At 36.8% G+C, this 26,043-nt stretch overlaps 3 protein-coding genes and 1 pseudogene across 4 annotated transcripts; 2 read left to right on the forward strand and 2 right to left on the reverse strand.

The window, feature by feature from the left end:
• Nucleotides 1-84: 84 nt before the first annotated feature.
• Nucleotides 85-7,263, reverse strand: LOC112736477 (carbamoyl phosphate synthase arginine-specific large chain, chloroplastic). Of its 2 annotated transcripts, none has more exons than XM_025785955.2 (5): nt 5,744-7,263; nt 4,649-5,341; nt 2,737-4,303; nt 948-1,150; nt 85-772 (listed from the first exon to the last, which is right to left on the reverse strand). In XM_025785955.2, the coding sequence occupies exons 1-3, from the start codon at nt 7,076-7,078 to the stop codon at nt 2,798-2,800; spliced, it is 3,534 nt and encodes a 1,177-aa protein (XP_025641740.1). In that variant the 5' UTR covers nt 7,079-7,263; the 3' UTR covers nt 85-772; nt 948-1,150; nt 2,737-2,797. The 2 variants fall into 2 exon arrangements, with proteins under 2 accessions (XP_025641740.1, XP_025641739.1); XM_025785954.2 differs by having other exon boundaries at nt 948-1,153.
• Nucleotides 7,264-8,228: 965 nt separating this feature from the next.
• On the reverse strand, nt 8,229-13,065 carry LOC112736156 (lysM domain receptor-like kinase 4; the record flags this gene model as incomplete). The annotated part of the gene is made up of 2 exons (XM_072213409.1): nt 8,229-9,844; nt 12,555-13,065. Coding segments are annotated over 2 exons (2,016 nt in total), but the record flags the coding sequence as incomplete, so codon positions are not given.
• Nucleotides 13,066-14,727: 1,662 nt separating this feature from the next.
• LOC112735704 (ultraviolet-B receptor UVR8-like) lies at nt 14,728-15,925 on the forward strand (annotated as a pseudogene).
• Nucleotides 15,926-16,419: 494 nt separating this feature from the next.
• Nucleotides 16,420-25,948, forward strand: LOC112736478 (uncharacterized). Its single transcript, XM_025785956.3, has 8 exons — nt 16,420-17,297; nt 18,007-18,628; nt 19,793-19,902; nt 20,471-20,577; nt 21,393-21,497; nt 21,833-24,220; nt 24,377-24,584; nt 25,080-25,948. Exons 1-8 carry the CDS (start codon nt 16,898-16,900, stop codon nt 25,721-25,723), a joined length of 4,584 nt encoding a protein of 1,527 aa, XP_025641741.1. The 5' UTR covers nt 16,420-16,897; the 3' UTR covers nt 25,724-25,948.
• The last annotated feature ends 95 nt before the right edge of the window (nt 25,949-26,043 follow it).

Below are 26,043 nucleotides of genomic sequence, written 5' to 3' on the forward strand. Positions count from 1 at the left end.
ACTGAGATTTATTTCAGTCTCTGTCTCTCAGTCTTAGTCTTTCAGTTTCTGTCTCTCTACCAAACGCTAAGGGTTGCTCAGAGATGAAGAAAGTCAGCAAAAATAAACATAGATGAACTTAAAGAATCAGAAAGAGAATGTAGTAGTAGCAGTGACAGAGAACAAAAAATCCTAATCAATTAACACTAGAATACAGAAGAGAACTTAATCACAATACACACTAGACTAAGACGCATTATATACGCAACTAGAGCAAGTAACCACAATACTACAGAAGTTGCCAGAATTAGTTAAGAACTTCTAACTACTTTTTGACACAATTTTGATTTGCAGAGTTATCATCTGCCATTATAATTTCAATACTACCGTTAATCTGAATTATATTGTTATAACTATAGCTAGGAATTATAATAGACAACTAACACCTTCAATAATGTGCAGATATTCTTTCATTTTTTAAAAAGAAAATCTGGTAAATTGAAATAAATATTACCTATATTGTTGTACTAGTTCAAAATTGAAACTGAACAGGGAAACTAGTTGTATGAATCATTGATCTCATACTACTAGTAGTTGTGGTAACATCTTGTACTTGTGCCATGTGGCTTAAGTTTGAAAATTGAGTGCATTTATTATTAGTTACTGTCTTTCATCCTCATGCATCTGCTTCTTAAGAAATGCAAACTCCACATAGCCACTTTTGGTTGGACTTTGATCATCTTAAACCGTGATCAACAAGGCATCTAGATCAGAAACTTTCTCAAGACTTGACCTAAAATTCCAAAACCATATTGGTCAAGGGAAATATTTGACTCCTTAATTACGAATACAAATATATGATATATGATGAACATAATATTATTCCAAAGCTTTTTTTGTTTTAAAATAACATCGGTTAAATGAATTGATGGTTCAAGGCCAAAAGAAAAAAGAAAGAACGAACTTACAGTCAATTTAATATGCTAAATTTGTAGTGGGTGAAAGTTGTCAAAAGTAGAAAGACTTAAGCTTATGCATAGTTCTATGTGAGTGCTCTAGAAACGGTAGCATTAGTTTCACTGCCATTGATGCTGAGACAGTTTTCTTCATCCACTCCCTGCTCTCATTTCAAGGTGCCAACATGAATCCCAGTGTTGTGAGCATCCTTACCCTGCTGTAAATTAAAATATTAGTCCGATCATTTATTACCAACCAATCAGAATAAATTATTAGTTACTTAATTGGAGATAGATGTGAGTAATTTCTTTATTAGTTACCACAATGTGTTAGTTTCTTGACAGTTAGTATCCTTTATATAGTGTGTATTTCTAATGTAAATGAATAGCATAATATTTTTCCCTCGTTTATCTGTTACCATGGATTATAACAGTAAATGAATAGCATAATATTTTTAAAGTTGAAAATCAAAATCAGCTTATATACTAACACTTAAATTCGTGAGAAAAAAACACTTTGAAGGAGCATGCAATAGAAAAACACAGCTTATATGGCAGAAAATTTTTTAAGGCAACACATTATGTGAGAAGGGACAAAAAGAAAAAAAAATAGAATGAAAAGATTCACCATATGAGCTGATGCATCGTAAGAAGTCTCAGAACAAAAATGAGCAAATGAACTACTCTTGATTCATGGATCAAAGAGAAAAGTACAACCAATAAGTAGTTTCAACTGAAGGAGATACGTAACTCTTGTAATGCAAAGCCAAAAGTTTCAATATAAATCAGACATACTGTTTCTGATCATATACATGCATATTTGTGCCATTATAAAATTTTAAGCATCGATAATATTTTTAAAACAAACAAATAGAAAAACAAAAATAATGAACAGAAAAAGGAAACATATTAATTAGATGGCATCCTAAACAAAATGATGTAACTATAGCAGCATTTCTCAAGAAAAAAATTTTCATATATAAACTCCATATGTCCACAGCAAGGAATGATTTAAAATTGAAGCCATGATAATGCAATCACTTCCATTTAGAGATGGAAACAAATAGCATATTTCTCATAGATATTAAAAAATTACATTAATTTCTACATAATATAGTACATGCATCTGGCATTATAAATACTCTTTAAGACAATTCATATGCAAGTTCAGATTATCTCGGGCTTGGAGTAGAACTGAAAACTTCAAAAAAATTCAAGACAACATAGACCAATATCCAAGTGAACCTCTCTAGACCTGATTATATTGAAGAATCACAATTTAATTTAGTAGAGAAAGAAAGATATTTAGTTCTAGTTGAGAAAGAATGAGGTTTATCTACTAAAGCAGCAAAATGAAGATCATTATGGTCACCCCCAAAATCTTCGAGGGCAGTAGCAAATGCCACGTCCCTTTCACATGCCTCTCCTAGTCCTTTACTGAACAAGTTTAAAAAATATCGATATTTATTTAGAGAATAAATTTAAAAAATATCAAAAAATTTTCAGGACCATACTAATGTTCTTAAATTTCATATTAATTAAGATGTGATATCACCCCTTCTACATGCAACCGTGGCAAGATAAATTATAAATGATGACAAAATGCAATGTGAATTAGAGTGTTACTGCACAATCAACCAATATATCATGCAAACATGCACCAGTAGCAATTATTGTTTATTAATTGGATTTAAAATTAAAAAAAGCAAGATATGAACAACGACCAAATTATAAGATAATTTTCATTTAACAAATACTAACAGGAAAAACTATTCTCACTAAGAGGGAAATAGAAGCTTACTAGTATCTATCACATAGCCACTTAGGAGAGAAAGAGGCTGCTGCAAAACTATTCTGACTCTTTACAGTTTACACTCAATGAAGTCCTGAAGAGCAATCATTTTGATAGAATTGGACTTCAAACTCTTTATTGCTTCAGCAGTTGCTATAGCTCCGTTAACCGTTGTGACAATAGGAACCTTGTAATCCAAAGCCATTCTTCTCAGAGCTAAACCATCTATCCGATCAAGTGCATCACCAGAACTCGTTATCACCATTAGCTGAATGTCTCCATTGGCAATCATGTCACCAGCATGAGGCCTACCTTCATGCATCTTCAGCACTCTCTCAGCTTGGATATTAGCTGATTTAAGAGCATGAGCCGTTCCAGAAGTAGCAACAATCTTAAAACCAGCCTCGACGAAGGTCTTTGCAATCTTCTCAAGGTGACACTTCGTTAAATCATTTAAGCTAAGAAACACAATTCCAGAAGTTGGTAACTTCTGACCGGCCGCAATTTGAGCCTTAGCAAATGCAGTATTATACAAAGAGTCAATACCCATGACCTCACCAGTACTTCGCATCTCAGGACTTAGAAGCACATCACAGCCTGCGAATTTCGAAAAGGGAAGAACAGCTTCCTTAACGGACACATATTTAGGAATGACCTCTTTTGTAAACTGTAGATCATAGAGAGACTTTCCAGACATGACAAGGGAAGCATATTTAGCCAACGGATGGCCTATTGCTTTTGATACAAATGGAACAGTGCGAGAAGCTCGAGGGTTGGCCTCAAGCAAAAATACCTCCTCTGAATTATTAATTGCATACTGACAATTCATGAGCCCACAGACCTCCAATCGTTTCGCCAATTTTTCAGTCCATGACCTGATTGTCTCCAAGCAAGAAGATGGAACAGTTCTTGTGGGAATAGAGCAGGCAGAGTCACCAGAATGTACCCCAGCCTGTTCAATGTGCTCCATTATCCCACCAATGACCACATTGCCATGTGAGTCAGCCAGTGCATCAACGTCAATCTCAATGGCATCAGATAAATACTTGTCAATTAATACAGGGCGCTCTGGATCCACCTCAACAGCAGTTTCAAGATAAGTCACAAGTTTATCATCACTATAAACAATCTCCATTGCTCGACCTCCCAGAACATAGGAAGGGCGAACAACAACTGGGTATCCAATCTCTGCTGCAATGGCGAGTGCATCTTTTTCACTCCTGGCAATTCCTCCTTTTGGCTGTTCAATCTTTAATTCATTGAGTATCACATTAAACCTTTCTCTGTCCTCAGCAGCATCTATGGAATCAGGGGATGTTCCCCATATACGTACATGACCAAGTCCACTAGCACATGCTGGCTTGTGTTCATCCAGGTATTGTTGTATGGGGAGAGACAATTTCAATGGTGTTTGACCTCCAAATTGCACAATGATACCATCAGGTCTTTCCAAGTCAATAATGTTCAAAACATCTTCAACAGTCAAGGGTTCAAAGTATAGACGATCACTAGTGTCATAATCTGTAGAGACCGTCTCAGGATTTGAATTCACCATGATTGTCTCATATCCTGCATCCTGCAAATATAGAGAGAGACAGCATACGGGAAGATTAATCATTTTAAAAGCATATGCCAAACCGAAAGCCAGGACACATACCAAGACAAAAGACAAGTCATGTAATGTAACATTTGAATTCAATGTGCCATCAAGATCAAAGGCTTAACTCGTGCAACTCATCAATTTTACTCTCACCTTAAGTTTACAGTTTCACTTTTAGAGAGAAAAAATAAAGCAAGCAGAGAGATAAAAAAGAGTTATGTATTTTCTCTTTACTTGGTTTCTGAGACGCAAATTTGCAACCAGTAAAGTAAGAATATTCAAATGTGGAATCTAATCAACATAAAATAGAAGAAAACACACCTGAAGAGCAAAGGATGCATGACAGCAACAATAGTCAAACTCAATCCCTTGGCCAATTCTATTTGGTCCGCCACCCAAAATTAAAACCTTCTTTCTTTTAGTGGGAGCTGACTCACACTCAAAATCATAAGAGGAATACATATAAGGAGTATTAGCTTCAAATTCTGCAGCACAGGTATCAACTCGCTTATATGCTGGAGTAACACCCAGGGACAGTCGCCTGCACCGAACTTCCTTTTCAGCAGATTTAGTTGCAAATCCTATCTGTTTATCACTAAACCCTCTTTTCTTAACCTCATATAAATCAACATTCGTCAAATCAAACAAATAGTGGGACATCAAGAAACTTTCCACATCAACTAGCTCCTTGAGCTGAGTAAGAAACCATTTGTCAATATAACTCAACTCGAAAATTTCATCAATGCTCATGCCTTTTTTCATTGCAGCATATATGGCATGGATGCGCTCAGGGTTAGGAACTCGAAGACTATACTTCAATTGTTCCCAGTCGTAGTCTAACTCTTTCACTTTCGAACAACCCCATCCAGGGTATCCGTGTTCCAGTGAGCGGACAGCTTTTTGAAAGGACTCTTGGAAGGTTCTCCCTGTAGCCATTGCCTCACCAACAGACTTCATCTGCGTTGTCAATATTGGCTTTGAACCAGGGAACTTCTCAAAAGCAAACCGAGGAATCTAAAATATAAATAGCCATGGGAGAAAAGTACATATGGGATTAAGAAACAAGTTTGAATAAAAATTATCAAACATATAACAAAATAGATATTCTCAATGATTCATCAAGATAATACTAATATTTGATAACCTAGCATAAATGTTGGTTTATCAGATTTCAGCGCTGATGCAAACAAAACTTTAAGATAAACTACAGGGCAAGAAGATTCAAGACTTCAAATATAATATCAACAACCAAGACTTTTCTACAAGCATATAAGGGGTGTAATAATGCTGCTAAAGAAACTAATAAAATAGAAGTCATCAACAACAATATAATTTACATTAGTTCTGCTGTAAATATTCAACAACCAAACTACATTCAAAAGTGAAAATGCACGATGAAATTATCGAGTCACTAACCTTTGTAACCACATAATCTATCGAGGGCTCAAAACTAGCCGGTGTCTTTTTTGTTATATCATTTGGAATTTGATCCAGTGAATAGCCTATAGACAACTTTGCTGCCATTTTTGCTATTGGAAATCCGGTAGCCTTCGATGCCAGGGCTGAGGACCTTGAGACTCTCGGATTCATCTCGATCACCATCACCTCACCATTCACAGAGTTGACAGCAAACTGCACATTGGATCCCCCACATTCCACTCCAATCTCTCTAATTATAGCAATGGAGTAATCTCGAAGGCGCTGATACTCCTTATCGGTAAGAGTCTGTGCAGGTGCAACAGTAATTGAGTCACCGGTATGAACTCCCATGGGATCAATATTCTCAATGGAACATATAATAACCACATTGTCAGCCAAATCCCTCATAACCTCAAGCTCATACTCCTTCCACCCCAACAAGGACTTCTCAATCAAAACCTGACTGGTCAAACTAGCAGCAACCCCAGCCTTGCAAATCTCCTCAAACTCTTCCCTATTGTAAGCAATCCCACCACCCGTTCCACCTAACGTAAAAGCAGGCCTAACGATCAGCGGAAACTCGCCAATCTCATCGGCAATTTCCATGCACTCCCTAATGGTGGTTCCTATCCCGGAAGGCGGGGTCTTAATCCCTATCTTCTTCATAGCCTGCTTAAACAAATCCCTATCCTCGGCCTTCTTAATAGCCTCCAGCTTCGCCCCAATCAATTCCACACCGTATTTCTCCAAGGCGCCGCTCTCAGAGAGAGCCACAGCCAGGTTGAGGGCGGTTTGGCCACCCATGGTGGGAAGCAGAGCGTCGGGGCGCTCCGCTTCGAGAACCTGCTCAACTAATTCAGGGGTCATAGGGGTAATATAGGTCCTATCAGCCATATCAGGATCAGTCATTATAGTAGCAGGGTTTGAGTTTATTAGAATAACTTCATACCCTTCTTCTTTGAGAGCCTTGCATGCTTGCGTTCCACTGTAATCAAACTCGCATGCTTGACCAATGACGATTGGTCCAGCTCCAAGGATCAGAATCTTTTTTATGTCCGTCCGTTTCCCGACCTTGGTCGCAGTGTCAGCAGCGAGAACAGGAGCAGCAACAGCCGCTGCAGCAGCGGTGGAAGACACGTGGCGGTGTTCGTTGGAACAGAAAATTGATTTTCTTTTGCCATAGGTTGTGGGAAGGGGGAAGAAGCGGGTCCGGAAGGTTGCTTTTGGTGCAAAAGGTTTAAAGCGAGAAGAGGAGGAGGAGAAGGAAGGGGAACGGGTGAGGAAGGGGAGAGGGAGTTTGTCGAGGTGAGTAATGCAATGTCCGATTCCCATTAGGTTCCGAGTGACGGAGGAAGGAGGCGCACTTTAGCAGAGAGAACGAGGGTTTCGGTTGTGGCGTGCGATGAAGCCAACCCTTTCTTTATTCTTTCACACACAGGTTTTGGAGAGGGTGAAGTGGGCGATGAAGCCAACCATTACTCTTTTTTTTTTTTTTTTTTTTATCAAAGATAGGAAACTCGAATTCGCGACCTCTTAATTGAATATGGAGAGACTATGTCATTTGAGCTATACCTCATTGGCAAATTATCAAAGATAAGAGCCTCGAACTCACAACCTCTTAATTGAGTATGGAGAATCTATGCCATTTGAGATATAACTCATTGGAATGTTCTTCTTTCTCTGGAAAAACTTAAATTGAATATTCAAATCAAAAAATTAAATAATGTTTTTTTTTTATATCCCAGTTTACATTATATTTAAGTTTCCATTTATGTGTATATTTTCGTATTCTTATTTTTATTTCTATGCAACATAAAAAAAGTTATTTAAATATATAAATTAAATTGAATTACCGTATAACACTCTTTCTTATTTATTCATAACATATGATCATATAAAAATAATTTTTCATATTTCGGAAAAGATTGACATATGATGACAAAAGCAATTTAGGAGCTTAATGCCGTCTCAGTGAAGACAAAATTAAGTTAAAGGAATATTTAATTTATCCATGATGAGTTCACTAATAAATACAAGGCAGACATATGGCCACAAAAAGAAAAAATAAATTATTAAGTTAAAAAAAAAGATTAATCAACAAGAGAGAGTAACTCATCATCAAAGTTAATGTGTGTGACAGAGAATAATTCAAAAACTAACGAGGTTAATGTCTTGCTGTGATACAAATACAATTGGAGATTGCACTTCTTCCACCACTAATATGTAAAATGGAATCTGCAGTTCTCTAATACCTCCAATGACTAAGTGTTAAACATGAGTCATTTGTGTTTCAAAGACAAAGATTGGTGACAAAACTGAAGGCCAATTGTTGTATAAGAAATAGAAAAACTTTTCTTTAATTGTTTGGTTTATGCTTAATCTTGCATTGAGATGTTCTTCTACAGAATTAAGTAATGATTATTAGCTGATAAAGCTGTATCAATGTTAATAATGAACAAGAATAGAAAAAAGCCTAAGAAGATGTGAAAACTTATACTCATTATGAACAATATATTTTACATTTTACAATAAAGTTTCATCATTATTACAAAGCTTAACCACGGATTTTTCTTGTTATGCTCTAGCTCTTTGATTAAACCATTTTTGAAAGGACTTTCATGATATCATCCATGGTTGGTCTATACATTGGATCATCTGCAACACAATCCTTTGCCAAGAAAGACAAACACAAAGCTTCTGGGAGATCATAATCCTTCAGATTAGGATCCATGAAACTCCTCAACCCTTCAAAACACCCACCTTCACTTGCTTCCCCCAACAAAAATCCAAGTGAATCTTTCGCTGTTTTCTCATCAAAATTGTCCCTTCCTGAGATCAACTCAAGCAACACAACCCCAAATGCAAAAATGTCAACTTTCTCAGAAACTGTCCTATTCAAGAGGTATTCTGGTGCCACCCATCCTCTAACAAGTTCTATACTATCATTATTTCTCTTTTGGGGTGTGGATTTTATAGCCAATGCTCTACCAACATCTGCTAGTTTCCCCCTCCATTTTGAAGTTATGAATATGTTTCTGCTATTGACATTCATGTGAGCATATGAAGGGAAAGCACAGCAATGTAAATAGTAAAGACATGTTGCAATATCAAAAGCAATTTGTATCCTTTTGTACCAATTTAGATTATTGCATGGATCAGATAAACACTCCCTTAAGCAACCATTTTTAGGCAATTCAAAAACCAGATAAGACCATGATGGTGATGATGAAACTTTGCTCTCACTACCATAACAAACACCAAGCAATTCCACAATGTTAAAGTGGTTGATCTTAGAATGCAAATCAATTACCTGTCCTGTGTCTTCAAACCTCATCCTCTTTACCATCACCTCCTCAAGATTATTGAGTAATCCCTTATAGGCCAAATCACCAATCTTGTTTTCTTCACTAAAATTCTTGGTGGCCTTCTCAATCTCCTCTATGGTGTAGTTAACCAAGCAGTACTTAATTTCTGCAAGAAGATCCGGCGTCAGCCATGAAGCCGTGGAGCATCTTCTGCTGGTTTCCATATACATAGGAGAGCTTCCCGTTGTTGAGCATATCAGGTTGGTGGAGTTTGAATCACTGGAGGGGACAACAGCATCATTTTTCCATTTCTTCAAGTTCTTAACATATAATCCACTTGCAAGTAATGCTATGAGCAAACCAAATCCTACAAGAGGCCCTGCAATATATAAATCTGAACCTTGTGTCGTTTCTCCTGCCTCCACCACTGGTGTTGTTGGAAGAAAACCAGGAGGTGAAGAAGGAGAATCTTGAACATCAAAGATTTTGATTGGAACGTCCCTTATTGGAATCAAAACAGATGTTTTGGGGAAAATGGTTGCCCAATCTCTCAAGCCATTAGCTGCATAGAAATCATCACCTGAGACACCAAATTTCTTGGTCAATTTTCCCGGATCATCACCTAAAACTACAGGGTATGTGACAAGGTACTTAACCTTCATCATGCTACTGATGACATCATCAACACATGCACATCTAAGAGGGATCTTAATTTCAAAACCAGAATCTGGTTTATTCCCAAGTGGAACATTTTCCTCAGAAAGTGTTACTGGACTCAGCAATCCTTCAAACACTTGGCATGCAACATCAAAGAATGTGGTGTTATGAGTGACTCTATAGGTGAAACTATTAAATTGGTAAAATTGACCAATGCATGAGCAGTTAATAGGAACAAGAACCTCTTTACCTTCTTCTAATACATCAGAAGAAGATGTGAGGTTGTTTAGTTCAAGAAAATCATGAGTTTGCATGTGGAACAATGCTGAGATATTTGAAATAGTTTGAAAGTTTTTGTTGGCTTTGTAAACCAAGAATGTTTTGCATGAATGATTTGTTGAATTGCAAGTGTATCTTGATCCTGAGATTGTTTCATTTAAATTACAACTATTAGGATCATAATATTGTTGAGCATAACATACACTAATGCTAATTAAGGAAACAAAACAAAGGTGAATCATGATTATTTTGGTGTCAACTAATGCAAATTAAAGGGAGGAATGAAAAGGAGGCAAGAACAAAAGAAAGAGAATTATGGGTCCAACATCAAAGTGATTATTTTGCTATGTCTTGTGCATAACAATGCACATAAACTAAGTAGGAGTAGATTCTATAGCAAAATTCCAAAAAAGGTGACATTATTAGAGATCAGCATTTTTAATTATACACCTTTGACATTCTAAATTTTGTTCAATGTAAATTATATTTTCAAATAAAAAATGCTAAATATATCCTAAAAATTAGTTACTAAATCAGTTATTATATATTTATATATTTTAAATATATATTCTATATATTTAATTAATTTTGTAATTAGTTTTTCGGTATACATATTACATGACTATTTTTTAACAGTCAATAAAAAAATTGTAAATAAGATTAATTTGTAAATTTATTTTAAGTGTTAAAAAAATAATTTATATATCACTAAGGAGAAAAAGGACAAATAACCATAAAAAAATGTATTCTAAGTTTGTCAACATGGATTCATATATAGTCAAATGCATTATTTGGTTACTCTTAAGAAGCCGGCAGAAAACCAGAGACACATCAGAAGACAGCGATTGATGCACATATTACATATATTAAATAAATAATAAATAGAGTAATGTACTAATGTTGGTTAGTACTTTACACCTTTCTATTTGTTTCATACCAATGAGATACAATAAGCTCCAAAGAATGGACACGTTGAGGATTGTGATCAACCCAATCAATAATGAATGATCAATGATTCCATTAAAATATGGGAAAGCAAAAACACCCAAATTTTACTAATTTGTTTAAGGTTTTCTATGATATTGTATTGCATTTCTTACATTTATATTATATTTTATAATATTCTATACAAATCAAGGTTCTGAAAATCGGACCGATCATTGAACCACTATAGTTACTGATTTATTGGTTCAACCGAAAAAACCGTTTTATAATAAACATTTAGATTCTATACAAATTCAATGAATAAAGTAACTGATTCTAAACACTCTTCTACTGCGTTTTTTTACTTCAAAAGGGGATCATAAACAACTAGTTCTATGAATAAACAAACTACGATGATATGCAATGCCAAAAATAGGCCAATGATGAAATAATAAAGGGTTTCTCTCTTCAATTCTATGTTCAAGCTTGTAGCAGACCAGAATCAACAGAGTAATACCGTTGAAATAGTCTTCCTTCTTAATTCTTATATACCTCAAAAAATTTCCTATAAAATGAAAATTGAACACAACACACAGCCTTAAAACAAAAGCAAAACAACACTCAGAAATCAATCACCTCTTCCAAACATAGCCTTAAAACAAAACAGAACAACATTTAGAGTACGAGCATTGATCACAAAAAATTTATTTCTGAAACAAAACAAAAACAGCAGAACAACATTCAGAGTTTGAGCATTGATCACAAAAAAAAATTCTGAAACACACAGCAAAACCAACAGAACAGAATTCAGAGTTTGAGTATTGATCACAAAAAATTGATTTCTGAAACAAAACAAACAATCAACAGAACAATGAAAACAGAATTTTTTTTTCCTTCAGAAGAAGAAAACAATGGAAACATGAAGCATATAATAAATCAATGATCACCAATATCCAGCAATAATCTCAGACAACAATAAATACACAACAACAATTTAGCAAATAAACAAGAACAAGACCTAAATAGAAAATCCGACCAATTAAATCGCAGCAACCTAACAATTTAGCAAATTAAAACAACAGCAGCCCAACAATTTAGCAAATTATCAACTTAACAAGTTCAAGAACAGAAAATCACAACAAAAAAAATAATTAAAAATAACAGAAGAACAACAGAACAATTAGCAAATTAACAAGTTCACAATAACAGTTAAAACTTACCAGAAGAACACTAATGCAAGTGGAATCATCATGCTAATATGATTTCTGCAAAGATGCTATTTGTGCAGCTAAAATTTCCTAATTACTAAGATCCAATTATTCTAATTTCACATGGAATCGACTTACTAAGTTTCTAAAAGCTAGAAATTATAAAACCAACCAGAAATATGGTTAAAGCATTTCATCAAACATGTTGAGTGCAGTAAAATTAAAACGAAATAAGATAATTCAAAACTTAATATCAATGTGATAGAGAAGAGAACATAACTCTTGTATACTTTAATTCAGTCTAGGAAAAAAATCCAAACCACTACCAAATCAAATAGTTACTTATTGTAATAGAAATCAGAAGTTGCAGAGTTTGAAGCAGAGTATTGGTGTTGTATTGAGTGTATTGTCTGGTGGCGGGTTTAGGGAACTCACGACGGCTACAAAAGAGAGCAGTTCGACGGCTAGGTGGAGCGCGCGGGTTGGTCGCAGAGTTTGAAGCAGAGCAACGTGGCTTCCAGACGAACGCGAATGCGAACTCGAACGGTGAACTGCGAGCGATCGCGAACGGTGAACGCCGAGAGAACGTGAACGGCGAAGAACGCGAACGAAGATGACGGCTGAACGAAGACGCGAACGTGAACGGCAAACAAACGGCGGCGGAAGCGCGGCTGAGCAGACAAAGACGACGGACGCCGAGCTCGAGGAAGCAGCTGCGATCGGTGACAGCGAACAGGGGTTGAAGACTTGGAGCACGAGGGAAGCTAGATAGACGGACGGACGGCGAACTTTGAGTGCGACCGACGGCGGCAGTATGCCACTCCTTGCGGCGGTGGTTTGGCTGAGTTTCTGTGATTTCCTTCTGAATGAAAGAAAGAAAGGGAGAAAGGGAGAAAGAAACGAAGGAGCTCCCGTTTTTGTGTAAACCGGCCGGTTCAATGGTTTTTTACCGGTTTTTTATCAACGGTTTTATATATCTGACCGGATCGTTAATATTGTCGGTTCGCAATTGGACCGATCCGGTCCAGTTTTCAGAACCATGATACTAATGCACCTTTGAATATTTAGTAAAGTATGAATTGGCCCCACACTTTAATTTCTTTGTTTCTAAAATCGAGTTAATATTCAAAATGACTTCTGAAATTTGACCCGGCTCAATTTAGTCTTTAAGGTTTCAATTGACTCTAATTGTACTTTGAATTTTTGACCCACGCCTCAATTTGGCTCTTCTATCGCTTTCCGTCACTGGAGAGCTGACCTAGCAATTTTGGTTGACACTTCACACTATCAAACGACGTCGTTTAATTCTTGGAGCCCAAATTGTTAGAAACGACGTCGTGTGACATGAGAACAGGGTTAAACCAAAACCCAAACGTTAACCACCTTAAAATGAAACTCCCAATTGGCCCTTCTTCTTCCTCCTCCTCTCCTGGTATACGTACTCTCAGAGAAGAACTATGGGTGTTTCTGTAACTAAAGGTTGAAGCTTTTCTTACTTATTTTGCCCCATTGTGAAGACTAATTGTCTGGGAATCACCATATCTTCAAAATGTTACATAAGGTTTGTTTTTCATTTTTTTCGCTCTATTTCATGAGGTTTGTTTTTCATTTTTTTTCCACTTTATTACCCTAATGGAGGAGAAGCAGACACACCCAAAATTATTGCTATTGCTTTTGGTACATATCATAATCTTGCTCTTACAGGTTCTGAAATAGTGTAACTCTTCACACCTACTCAATTTTTCTTTATTTATTATTTTTTTGGAAGTTAATTAATTTTGATACATTAAGAGTAGTGTAAACTTGTTTGCAGCGTCATCTAATCAAATTTTGATACATTAAGAGTAGTATATGGCTTTTTTAAGCATATGTTTAATTAATTTGATCAAAAGAGGAACAATTGAACCCTTTTTCTTTATAAGCTTATAAGGGAATAAGGAATATATGATAAATTGTTATGTCAGCTAAGACATTAGAATGACTTTTAATGATATGTTGCCAGACTCTTGTTGTATTATTGGCTGCATTTTAAAACTACATGTAAGGCTACTTTTTGAGCAGTAATAGTTGCAAACATCAACTATATGAAATTAATATAGAGAAAAATATTTGAGACTATATAACAAATTTTATGCATCTTCTTAATTGCATTGCAAGTGTAATGGTATAAATAAATATATCCAATTTTTGCCTTTTTTATGTCCTTTGAGTCTCAAAGTAAACATTGATAAGTGCTAACAAGGGAAGAAGAATTCAGTCTCTCTCCCTTCAAAAATGGATCAATTAATATACCCTGTTTTTGCAAGAGTGAATATCATGTGGATGTCTTTCAAATTTTGTGCTGATATAGATATGTAGCACCATGACTACTAAGTATGGATAGTCAACTTGGCACTATCGGAGAGGACACACCTGATGAAAATTCTATTGGTGGAGTTTATAAGTTTTCCAAGTTGCACTCACTTGATTCTTAAACTGGTGTCTCTGAAGTAGAAGGAAAAGGATCAATTAAGGTACAATAAAAAACATGAATTTCGTGAGAATGTCTTAATGTATTTTTTTGCCCATTTAATTTTGGCAGATACATGTTGTCAAAGCAAAAAGAACGATGTCTATGACTATTGATAATCATGGCACCCTATCGATGTGGGAAAACTGCCCACAAAAAAGCAAAGGTGAATTCTCTCTTGTAGGTAGTTCCATTCCAATGCCAATACTGGCCTTTCATTGCCTTAATGTTGCCAAGGTTGCATGTGAAAATGAGCGTATTGTAGCATTGATTAGTGCCGGAGAATCAAACAATGGTGAAGATTTGGTTTGCTACTCTTGGGGTTTTAATAACCATGGCCAGTTAGGATTGGGGGATAGGGAGAACAAGACACATCCAGAAGTTGTGAAAACATTTGATGAGGAGTCCCCTTGGACAATTTATGACATAGCATGTGGTGTTGCTCACACTGCCTTGCTCACTCGCAAAAAGAAATCTACCGAGTTGGAAAGCAAGTGCTAGACTTTTGGCCTTGGGATAATAACCAACTCAGGCATGGAACAACATAAAGCGCATTATTTCCTACACCTATTCAAGACTTGCCGCAAGATATATCTATTATTGGTATCGATTGCGGCTTGTTTCATACAAGTGTAGTTTCCTCATCAGGGGATGTGTGGTCATGGGGAATGGAGAAGGGTCTTGGCTTATGCCCTGATGCTAGTCGTGGTTCATCTGATTCTGGTGATACCCTCTCACCCTTGTGTAAACTGTGTGCTCCATACCAACCTAAGTTTTCAGATCCGATTCAAGTTGCATGTGGAGCTGCACACACTGTTATTGTTGCACGGGATGGATATAATGTGTGGTCTTGGGATAGGGGGCGATGTAGAGTTCTTGGAACCGGTAACGAATTGGATTGTTATACCCCCAGCAAGGTGCGGTGGCCTCCAGCGATCGAAGATTTACTCAAAGAGTTCCCAGACCATCGAAGAATAGGACGCAACCCAACCCACAACAGCACCAACGAGGAACTTTTCCACCTCTGTCACGGTATGCGTTTTTGACCCAGCTACCATGCGAACGAGCTACCTGAACCTTGGCGGTTGCTCCCCAACTTCCTTTTCAACTCTTGGAGAGACTCTTGCGATTTGGGAAAATTGGGGCTGCTAGGTTTTATTTGAAATTTTGAGGAGTTAAATGGATGCCTTCAAATATTTCGCCACGTCATTTAACTACTATGATATCAGGTGTCAATCAAAATTGCCAGATCAGCTTCTGATGACGGAAAACGATGGAAGGGCCAAATTGAGGTACGAGCCAAAATTTCAGGATACAATTAGAGTTAATTGAAACTTTAAGAGCTAAGTTAAGTCAGAGATCAAATTTCAGAGATCATTTTGAGTATTAACTCTTATAAAATCACATATCGCATTAATAAAGTTTGAGAGTATGTGCTCCTTGACTAGCTTTGCCGAGTTTGAAGAATAATAAAAACTAGCTCCAAATTTAACTTAAAACCAATGAATAATAAATTAATTTTTATTTTACTAATATAAAATATTAAATACCACCTTTTGAATGAGAATAAAATTGTTAAAAGTAAATTATATATCTTTGTGGATTTTTTTAAAATACAATAAAATTTAAAAAATATTTTTGACTTTAAAATTTTATTTTTATCAATATTAAAAATGATTAAATAATTTAATATATTTAGTTAAGTCACCAAAAATATATATATATATATATATATATTTAGTTAAATTATTTTGATATAATATATCAATATTCTAAGAAGATAAAAAAAAAAAAAAAAATTTCATGTGATTTATGTGAGCAACCACCCTTTGTCCAACTCCATCTTTGAAGAGAAAGTGAATGACCATTGACCATGTATATAAAAAATTCAAAATTAATCTAAACTCTCAAAAAGTCAAAAAGTCAAAAAGTAAAATTACAAGTAATCGTTTTTCGGCGAATTTTCTTCTTAGCGTTGTCTCCGGCACCAACACCCCTTAACACAGCCATTTCCGTCAGAAGCGAAAAAAGAGAGAAAAGCTAGAAAATTTGAAGAACTAGTGTTACTCTTTCTACTCTTTCCTCTTTGATTATCTATCTTCTGCAAAATTCAACAACTATTACTCTCTTTTTTTTTCCCACGGAATTATTTTCTGCATTCCCCAATTTTGTTCCTAAAAACAATATTAGGTTTAAGTTTTTGTTGCTCAATGTTGAGGTCGTGGTGATCGTGGTTCCATTTCCGAGGTCAACTAGGGATACATTGTCCATGAAAACCGTTCCGACAACTCCAATCGCCAGGAACCGGAGGTCCGAGCGTCTCGAGAAGAAGACGCCGCCGCCGTCTTCAGCTGCTCCGGCGCCAGCGAGAGGGAGTTCCGATCTGAAGAAGGTCGAGAAGTCTGCCTCGCTAGTGCCGACTCCTTTGAGGAGATCTGGGAGGCTTTCCTCTTCTGGTTCTCCTTCCAAAGGCTCCAATTCGAAGAGCTTTGGGTCTTGTTCTACAGAGGAGAAACGGAAGTGTGTGAAGCGGTTGAGAGCTCAAGAAGAAGAAGAAGAAGAGATGGAGGAAGGTAGTGAGAAAGAGGAACGTGCAGGAAGCGATTCTAAGGTTAACAAGAAGAGATTGCATGCGCGTGTATATCGGGCTTCGTTAAAATCTAAAGGAGGTAAATGCAACGTAACTTCCTGTGTAGTGTTAATTCTTAATTAATAATCTAATTTTGAGCTATTAATTAAGGAAATTTTGCTATAATTTCTGGAATGGGTTATGAGTGTCACATTTAATAACGTTTTGGATGATTTAGGGAATAAATTGATGCTAATTTGCATATATTAGACGAGTGAAATTGTTGCCAGAAAATCATTATAGGATTAAAGTGATGAGTGATGGTTGCTTTCTGTTACTAAAGGAATAAATTTATCACAGGACTCTTTGTAGGGCAATGCCATGACGGTTGTAACTTAGTTGCCCTTTGCTTAGATTTGGGTTTGTTTTTGTCTTCCTTCCTGAGTTTACAAAAGCAATGTTATTTTGTAAATGTAGTAGTTATGAATTATTTCAGATCAGTTCCTCCTTTATGCAAGCCATCGGAATTCTGTTGTGTATCATCACGGCCTTATATGGTATGATTGAAATAAGCCATCTATGTTATTACAGTGATTTAAGGATACCTTAACGGATAAATAATGGCCTCTCTTGTATTGTATTGTATTGTATTGTATTTACTGTTTAAGTGCTTCAATTTTTATTTGCTTATCATTTTCTTAATCAAAATTCAGATGATTAAGAATGCTGCTGACTGCTAAGTGAGCATCCCAGTTTTTAATATATTGTTATAGCATATATATTCAATTAATTTTTTATCTTGATGTCAGATTTTTGTGGGGAATCAAATAAGATGGATAAGTCAACTCAGGAAGGTGATAAGGATAGTGGTAGCAAGACGGAAAATGATAGTGTAGTGCCATCTGGAGATGACAAAGCAAAAGAGATGATAGCCGAGTCTAGGTTTAGTGATCCTGTGGAAGACTTATTATTGGAAAATAATGTGGCTCCATGTGGTGCTACAACTGATGAGGCTAGGTTGGCATCTGAATCGAATCAGTCTGATTGCCGTGGAGAGGAGACACCAGAGACAGCAGTGTCAAGGAATACGAAGAGATCCCAGTCTAGGTTGAGTGGGCCTCCAGAAGGACTATCAGAAAAAAATGCATCTAGTGCAGCGCCTCAAAGTGATCACTCTGATTGCAATGGGAACGAGACATCACCGATAAGGAATTCTGTTTTCAATGAAAGTTTGATTCAGAAACGTGTTAGCCATGATAGGGGTGAAAATTTGATACCCTCAAAGAGAAAGGGGACCATGGTGGACATGCATTCAGATGTTTCTGCTACATCGGTTGATGATGAAAACTGCAACTTGGCTGTGGATGCTGACCCTTCAAAGCTGTGTGGTAGTACTGGAGGGACCAATGGACCATGCTCTAAAAGGATAAGGTAATTTTCTACTGCTATTCCTGAATTATTCTCACATTAGAATTTTGATAAACTTTGTGGTGCTGTTGTTATTAGCTTCGAGTCTCCTTCTTTCTTGTAGAAAAGCTTTGCTTGTATATTATCGGAAGGCTTTGGCTAGCTTTTCTTATTCCCCTACTCCGAAATGCCTTTTCTATCTCAGTTCGAAATTCATGATTACGTGATGGAATTATATCAACAGCTCAGTTTTGTTCCTCCTAGTGTGGCCAGCCACATGGATCATGGATGTATGCTGTAAGACATTTGACATAATTCATAAATCGGGGAACCAAATTGAACCCGTTAAAAATCTGACACACTAAAATGAACACATTGAAAATGTGATAGGCTAAAATGAATATAGGGAAATATAGGAACCAAAGACCATATTAAGCCATAATTTTAGAATTATGATGAATGTTAGTTCAGAGAAAGATATGACTGGGAATGAATGCATTAGAGAGAAAGTTGGAGTTGCATTTATTTCAGAAAGATGGTAGAATTAAATGGTTAGATTGTATGAGAAGATTTGTAGAATCTTTAAGAGGAACAGTAGATCAGATGAAGGGCATCCAGACAGGTAATCGTAGGAAAATAAAAATCATAGATAAAACCATAAAGAAAGTCTAGATTAAGTGGTTGTCTTTAGACATTGTTCATGCGTAGCTGACTCAATTTTTAGCAAAAGGTTTTGTTCTTGCTATTGTACATGTTGGTTTTGGGCGGTGTGAATGTTAGTTACCAAAATGAAGAAATTAGAAACAAAAATGATGGAGCTTAAAGTTTTTCATTATCTAATAAATGATTGATCTTAAAGTTTAGCTGCATTTATTTAATATTGTGTCACATGGTATGGAGATGTGACTACAATGTAGCTGAATATTTATTTACTTTGTATGATTTTGATAAGAAACAACCGAAGCTTGAGTTATATCTATAGATTGTATTGCTTGTAGGGGATGGCCCACCCTGCACAACACATTTGATATCATACATAAGATAATTTGCAAATAAAATTAATCTTTTGGGTGAACTAAAATTATGTTGATAAAGTGGTATGTGAAAAGAAAATGTGTAGCCTGTGTACATAGTTCTTGGGTAGTTGAATTTTTCTTGTGTCTGAGTACCATTGAGCTGGATTTTTAGGCGGATCTCTTTATCAGATGTGCAAAGCGATCAAAGGAAATTGATCAGTAACGTTGACCAGCTTTCTCCAGGAGTTGATGGTGTAAAGCTATCTTCTCGAGACAAGGAAGGTTAGTTCACTCCATTTTTAGTGAGTATTTTATGACCTTCATAGTTTAATGAGGGTGACAAAATAGCATCAGTATTGTAGCTTGAGGTTTCTATGATAGCTTTTGATTCTATTCTAGTTCAACTGGTTGTGTTAAGTTGCTTGAATTCCCTCTCCCTTTCCTTCTCTCCACCCCCTTTCTCTCATTTTCGTTAAATCTGCCACCTATGTTTCAAGAGGCACCCACCTTGCCTTACTGTTTCGAGGTGAAGCGCTTTTCATTTTGTTTTTTTTTTTTAAAGAAAAAATTTAAGGGAGTTTTAGAACAACAGTTGAGTTGTTTCCACGTGAACTCAAGCTTTAGAATCAGCCAACCACTGATCCTTGTATCAGATTAGTCTGCCTGCATTACACCCTTTGGGGTGCAGTCCTTCCCCAGAACTTGTGTAATGCAGGATGCTTTGCAGCGGGATGCCTTTTTTTTTGTTGGGGGAAGGGGGGTATCATTCTCAATGTGACCTTTGCCTATACTGTAATTATTCCTCGTTAATGCATTTCTGACCTTATCTATTTGCTTTATCAAATGGCAGGCAAATCTCAAGGTAATGATGCTGAATATATAAGGAAACAACAGAGGTGCTTAATACTTCTACTGCAGCCGGAGATAGCAAAGCTTTGTGAACTTCTTCTTTTACCAGTATGCAGCTCATTTTCTGTCTGTTAATTTTTGCTTGCTGTGTTTGTGCAGCTCTCCTTTATCGCCGATAAGATTGCAGTTTGTTTACCACACTGTTTTGCTGTTGGTGTAATGTGATTTCTGAGATATTTTATAGAAACGTTGATAGTTAAAGTAATATTATAATGTAGAAGTATTCTATGAAAACAGTTTTATAACGTAGAATTTTTCCATATGTTGAGACATATTACTAAACAAACCGTACTTTGTAAAATATTCTGAAATATGTGATTTGACGCTTAGTTATGTAGAAATAAATTCTATTCATTGAACTGGAATATTGAAGTCTAAGGTTGAAGGGCAGGATCCCTGCTATGTTGAAGAAAGCTCTTGAAGGAATCTATTATTTTGGCTGTTATTCAACTTGCAGCGCTTTGCATAGTGTTAATAATGATGAAGAAGAAATAACTATTAAGGGCTTTAATATTAGCAGGAAGGAAATTCCGTATTACTGTAATTGGACAGAAGATAGTAGTAGATGACTTCTGTGTGCAAGAAATGAAAGAAAAATGGTGGTGAGATAGTCAAGTTTTGGATCTAATTGTAGATTGAGACTTACATAATTTTTTTAGACCCATTTATTTGTCCTTAGAAATTAATTATGTCATCAATTTTATTTTTAAATTAAACTTTGGAAGTGATCTTTCAAAGTTGTACACTATCACTCACTAGCTTCATGATATTCTACTTGAAAAAAGGTTGATCTTGTATATGTCTATTTCAGTCGATTATTAGTTTGGAATTAACTGTATCTTTGACATATTTTTTTAATTCAGGACAATGTCAAGAAAATGGCTGATTCTTGTCTTCAATATGTTCTGAACAATCGTCAAATCTGTACAAAACCAGTCTCAATATTGCAGGCCTTTCAATTATCTTTGGTCAGTATATTATCTTGAGTTTCCTTCTGTTGCATTCTTAATTTACGGTTTTCAGTTTAGGGTCATTTTTTTTGCAGCTTTTATTTCTCTTTCCTTCGTCTCCTGCTTCCCATTTGTTTTCTGTGATAACTCATTGTCCTTTATAAGAAAGAGAACTAGTGTGTCTAATGTATTCTGTTTTTGCAATATATCAAATAATCCCATTTAGTTTTCAGGGTTTCCAAATCTTTCAATTATAGGTGTGTGTTACTCTGTTGGTTGCAGTTAGTACATATAACAAATTTTTTGTATAGTAATTGATACATATAACTTTATTTTTATACTGAAAATTTCAGTGTTGGACTGCTGCTTCTTTGCTAAAGCATAAACTTGATTTTGAAGCTTCCATCAAGCTTGCAAAGCAGCATTTGAATTTCACCTGTAAAAAAGAAATGGTGGATGAAATTTATTCAATGCTGTTGGGACTGAGAGAAGAGATTTTATCCCACATTTGTGGCATCATTGATTCTTCAAAAGCTCCTGAATCATCAAACCGGGTTTATTCCTATAGTGAAGTGGCACCGGTAGTTGATTCAGCCAACAAAGATACTCCGGAAAGTACTAAAGAAATTCCAGTGTGTGAAAACCAGGAGGGGAACATACATCTGATGCTACAGGAAGAAAAACAAAAGCTTAAAGCAGCTATGGAGAAAGAGAAGACTGAATTTGAGAGAAGGGTTAAACTCCAGTGGGCAGCTATTCGATGTTGTTCTCCTAATGATGTGACGAGGAGCGAAAAACTCAAGCTTTTCACTAGTGAGTATGAAAAAAGAGTACGAGAATTAAACCGGCAGCATGAAATTCGTCTCAAGGATCTTGAGGCCAAACAATTAAAATCATTGCAGAAACCCAATATAGTTGAAGCCATATCAAGGCCAGGATCCGAGGTTGGATTATCTAAGTCTCCTGACAATTCCGTTGCATTCCCAGCAGATACTCTCTCTAAGCCTTGGTATTCTAGAGAACAATGTTCTGGTGGAGCCACAAGCGCAGAAGATGAAGCACAAGGGAGTGAAAAAGTTAGTTGTGAATCTCGTAATGGAGAGATATGTGATCAGGAAACATCAGATGTTCCCAATGGAGAGGCAGCTCTTTCTATGTGTAAATTCAACAATCTGAATGATGATCAAGATGAAGTTCCTCCTTCCTTGAATTCACAATCATCTTCAGAGCATGTCCCATGTTTACCTACCACTAGCATGGTAAGTTGTAAGGAAGCTACAGTAGCTGATGAGAGCAATGTTTCAATAAATGTGGAGACTCCAAATTTGCCTTCATCTGATGAAGGAATTGCCTCTTTGAATTTAAGATCACCTCAAAACTGTGCCTATAGTCTAAATGAATTGTGTTTGCAAAGTTCTGAGAAATCTGCACAAACTTGCAAGGCTGTTGATGGCAATGGTTCAAACAATGCTGTGTCTCAGAATTCACGTTTAACTGACGAGAGAATTGCTGCTGGCACCACAGTAGGTGTCCCAGATGGAGAAGCACATGTGGACATGCTCGGGACTGTCAGTGACAGTCATTGTCGAGAAAATATTACTGCTGTGAATCCCTCTTCATCCATGCAGCAAATACCCGATGGTGTTGTCAATGTCTTGGATTTAGAAGAGTTGTATAGACCATGTGTAACTGATGGTAATGCTATTACTATCTTAAATCAACCTTCGTTAGAGAAACAAAATCATGATGGACTCTCATCATCAACTATACCTGCTGGAGAAATCACAATTGAAGTACCCGAAACTGCTTTAGAGGCCTCAATAGTTGTATCAGATAGGGAACTGTCTGTGGAAATTCTTTCATCACCCCTGAATCAAACATCTGTTGGAGCTTTCGGTCAAAGCAATACAACTCCCCTTCCAACCACACCCTCTTTACCACAACAAATTCCTGATGCAATATTGCCCTGCATGCCTGATGGACAAATTTCAGCAGAAGTGTCGGAAACTAGCCATGAGGTGGCTGAATGTCAGTTGACAGAAACAGTCAATACAAGTACCACATCAGACCAGCAGGAAGGAGTGGTAACCATGACAGAGAACACTTCGGTCCAGGAGACTGCAATATCTAGACCTGTTGATATCACGGAGCCTCTGGAACAATCGCAGCCAACATCATCTGTACAGTCCCTACCAGACACTGATAGAGCGAGAGAAGTGCAGAACTCTTTGGTGTCTGGTCCAGTTGATATTGTACTAGATAATCAATCCAATAATTCTTCACAGGTTGTTGAGCCTCAAGAGCAGGTGCAGCAATTACCTGCTGTTGAGCTACTTCCTTCCAACCAGGATCTGTCTCACTTGCCTTTGGCAGCGGGAGTCGAACATCAGCAAACTAATGGAGATACTGTCCACAGCCATCATCTTGAGTCATCAAGTGAAGTTTCAAATGAAGCTGTAGGGCGGCAATCCTCTACTTCGGAACTTGTTTCACACTCGCATCAAGATGTGCAAACAGCCTCGAATCTGGGCCTTGTTTCATCTATACCTGGTGGAGTGAGAGCACAATCTTCAGACTCAAGAAACTTATCCACATCCTCAGGGGTCAATAATCTTCACATTCAAACTGCGGGCACATCAGCTTCTGGGATTGTTCCACCTATAAGCCGTGATCCACTTAAAAATGAATTGGACAGAATACGGAGACTTGGAGAGAAAAATATGAAGAATCATGAAGATGCGGTTAGCTTCTGGTTTACATATTGATTTGATTATGTTATTATACCTTAATTTACATTTTTCATCCCCCCCCCCCCTCCCACACACCAAAAAAAAAAAAAAAACACAAACGAAAACAAAACAAAATAAATAACTGTTTTTATTATAATGTTGGAACAGAGATTGCAGTTGAATTCTGATTATGAGAAGGAATTGGCAGAACTTCGCAGGAAGTATGAAGTTAAATTACTTGACGCCGAGGTTGTGTTTCAGCAACAAAAGATGGAGCTGGATACTTACTATAAAACAGTTCTTCTAAATCAAGCCTTGGCTGAGGCATTTAGGATTAAAAATCATAGCGCATCTGGTAAATCAGGAATGCAGAAAGGTATATTTGTTTTCTTTATATCCAAAAAAAATATGTTCCATACTACTGACTGAGCATATGATTAGAAAACCCATCTTCTTTTCCTTCCAATTATCCTGACCGTAGTGATGGTGGTAATTTCCAAGCCGTCTATATACTCTTTATACACTGAAGTAGTTTATAGCAGAATAATATATTTGCTGTGGAAAAGCAGAGGCATGACTGATTGCATTTAGATTTATATGGAGAGTAATAACAGGGATAAAACATTGTGCTCCTTTTTTTCCATGTTTCTTCAAACTTCGGTAACATCAAGGGAAATGATAGCATTTTTTCATATTCTAGTTATCTACAGTATCAAGGGAAATGATAGCTTTTTTCATATGTAATTATTTGCTTCAGTATCTGATCGTGTTTATGATACATTTATCTAATCTTTTTTCATATTCTAGTTATCTACAGCTATCCGAGCCACTCTTTGTATTTGTTTTTTTCTAACAACTGTCTTAATGTCAGATGCAAGTTTTACGCAGCAGTTACTTCAGTTTATAACACAGCGATGTGCTTCTCGGCCCCCTCAGGTTGGTTCGCCTTCCCGTGGTCCTATCGGCAGATCTCACCCTGTGGCCCCCCCACCTCTGCGGCTCGCATACAATACAACTGGAGTTTTCTCCAGCGTTCCTGCAAGATCACCTCATCCCCATCCCATGCCTTCATCCTCAGTAAATTTTGAAGCTAGTGGAGAAATCCGTGCTCCCGCACCACATCTGCAGCCTTATCGACCTTCAACACCTGTGCCTGCTTCTGGTACTGGTACAGGTACAGTTCCACCTGGGATGCCAACTCACCCTGCATTGGGTAACATTTCTTTAAATCCTGTGTCACTTCCTTCCCAGCCACCATTGCAGTTGCCGAGGCACCATCAGCCTGATCCTCATAGGGGTCTTTCGCCTGTGACTTCAGGTGGGTTACCCCCTCCTAACTTATCTGCTAACAATCAATCTGATAAGAATGCGCCAAATATTTTGCCTCGTCTGTCACAATTGGCTTCGCTGGACCTAATGGCAAGGTTAGGCAGCGGCAGTAACAGACCACCACCCAATGCATCCGTTCAAGCTACATCTGATGATGTAGTGTGTCTATCGGATGATGATGAATGATGATCAGTTCCATCGTTGATTCCTTTTTTAATTTTTTACCCCAACACTAGGGCCTAGGACATTAAATTGCAACCTTTCTTCCCCTACTAGAGGGGGCTTTCTGAGGTCTGACATGAGTTTAGAAGGGCAGATATTATGATGTTGTTGGAGCCACGGTAGTGTTTTTCTGGATATTCTTGTAATGTAAAATGTAAATATATGTAATGCAGTTAATTGTTTGTCTTCTCTGTATTGACTATTGGAGCTAACTGTTTTATTATTTTGGCGATCATGATTCGTTAGTTGGGTTCATAAGCTAAACTTCTCTAAATTGATTAAGA

Source organism: Arachis hypogaea, chromosome 13, assembly GCF_003086295.3.
Source record: "Arachis hypogaea cultivar Tifrunner chromosome 13, arahy.Tifrunner.gnm2.J5K5, whole genome shotgun sequence".
Taxonomy (NCBI): domain Eukaryota; kingdom Viridiplantae; phylum Streptophyta; class Magnoliopsida; order Fabales; family Fabaceae; genus Arachis; species Arachis hypogaea.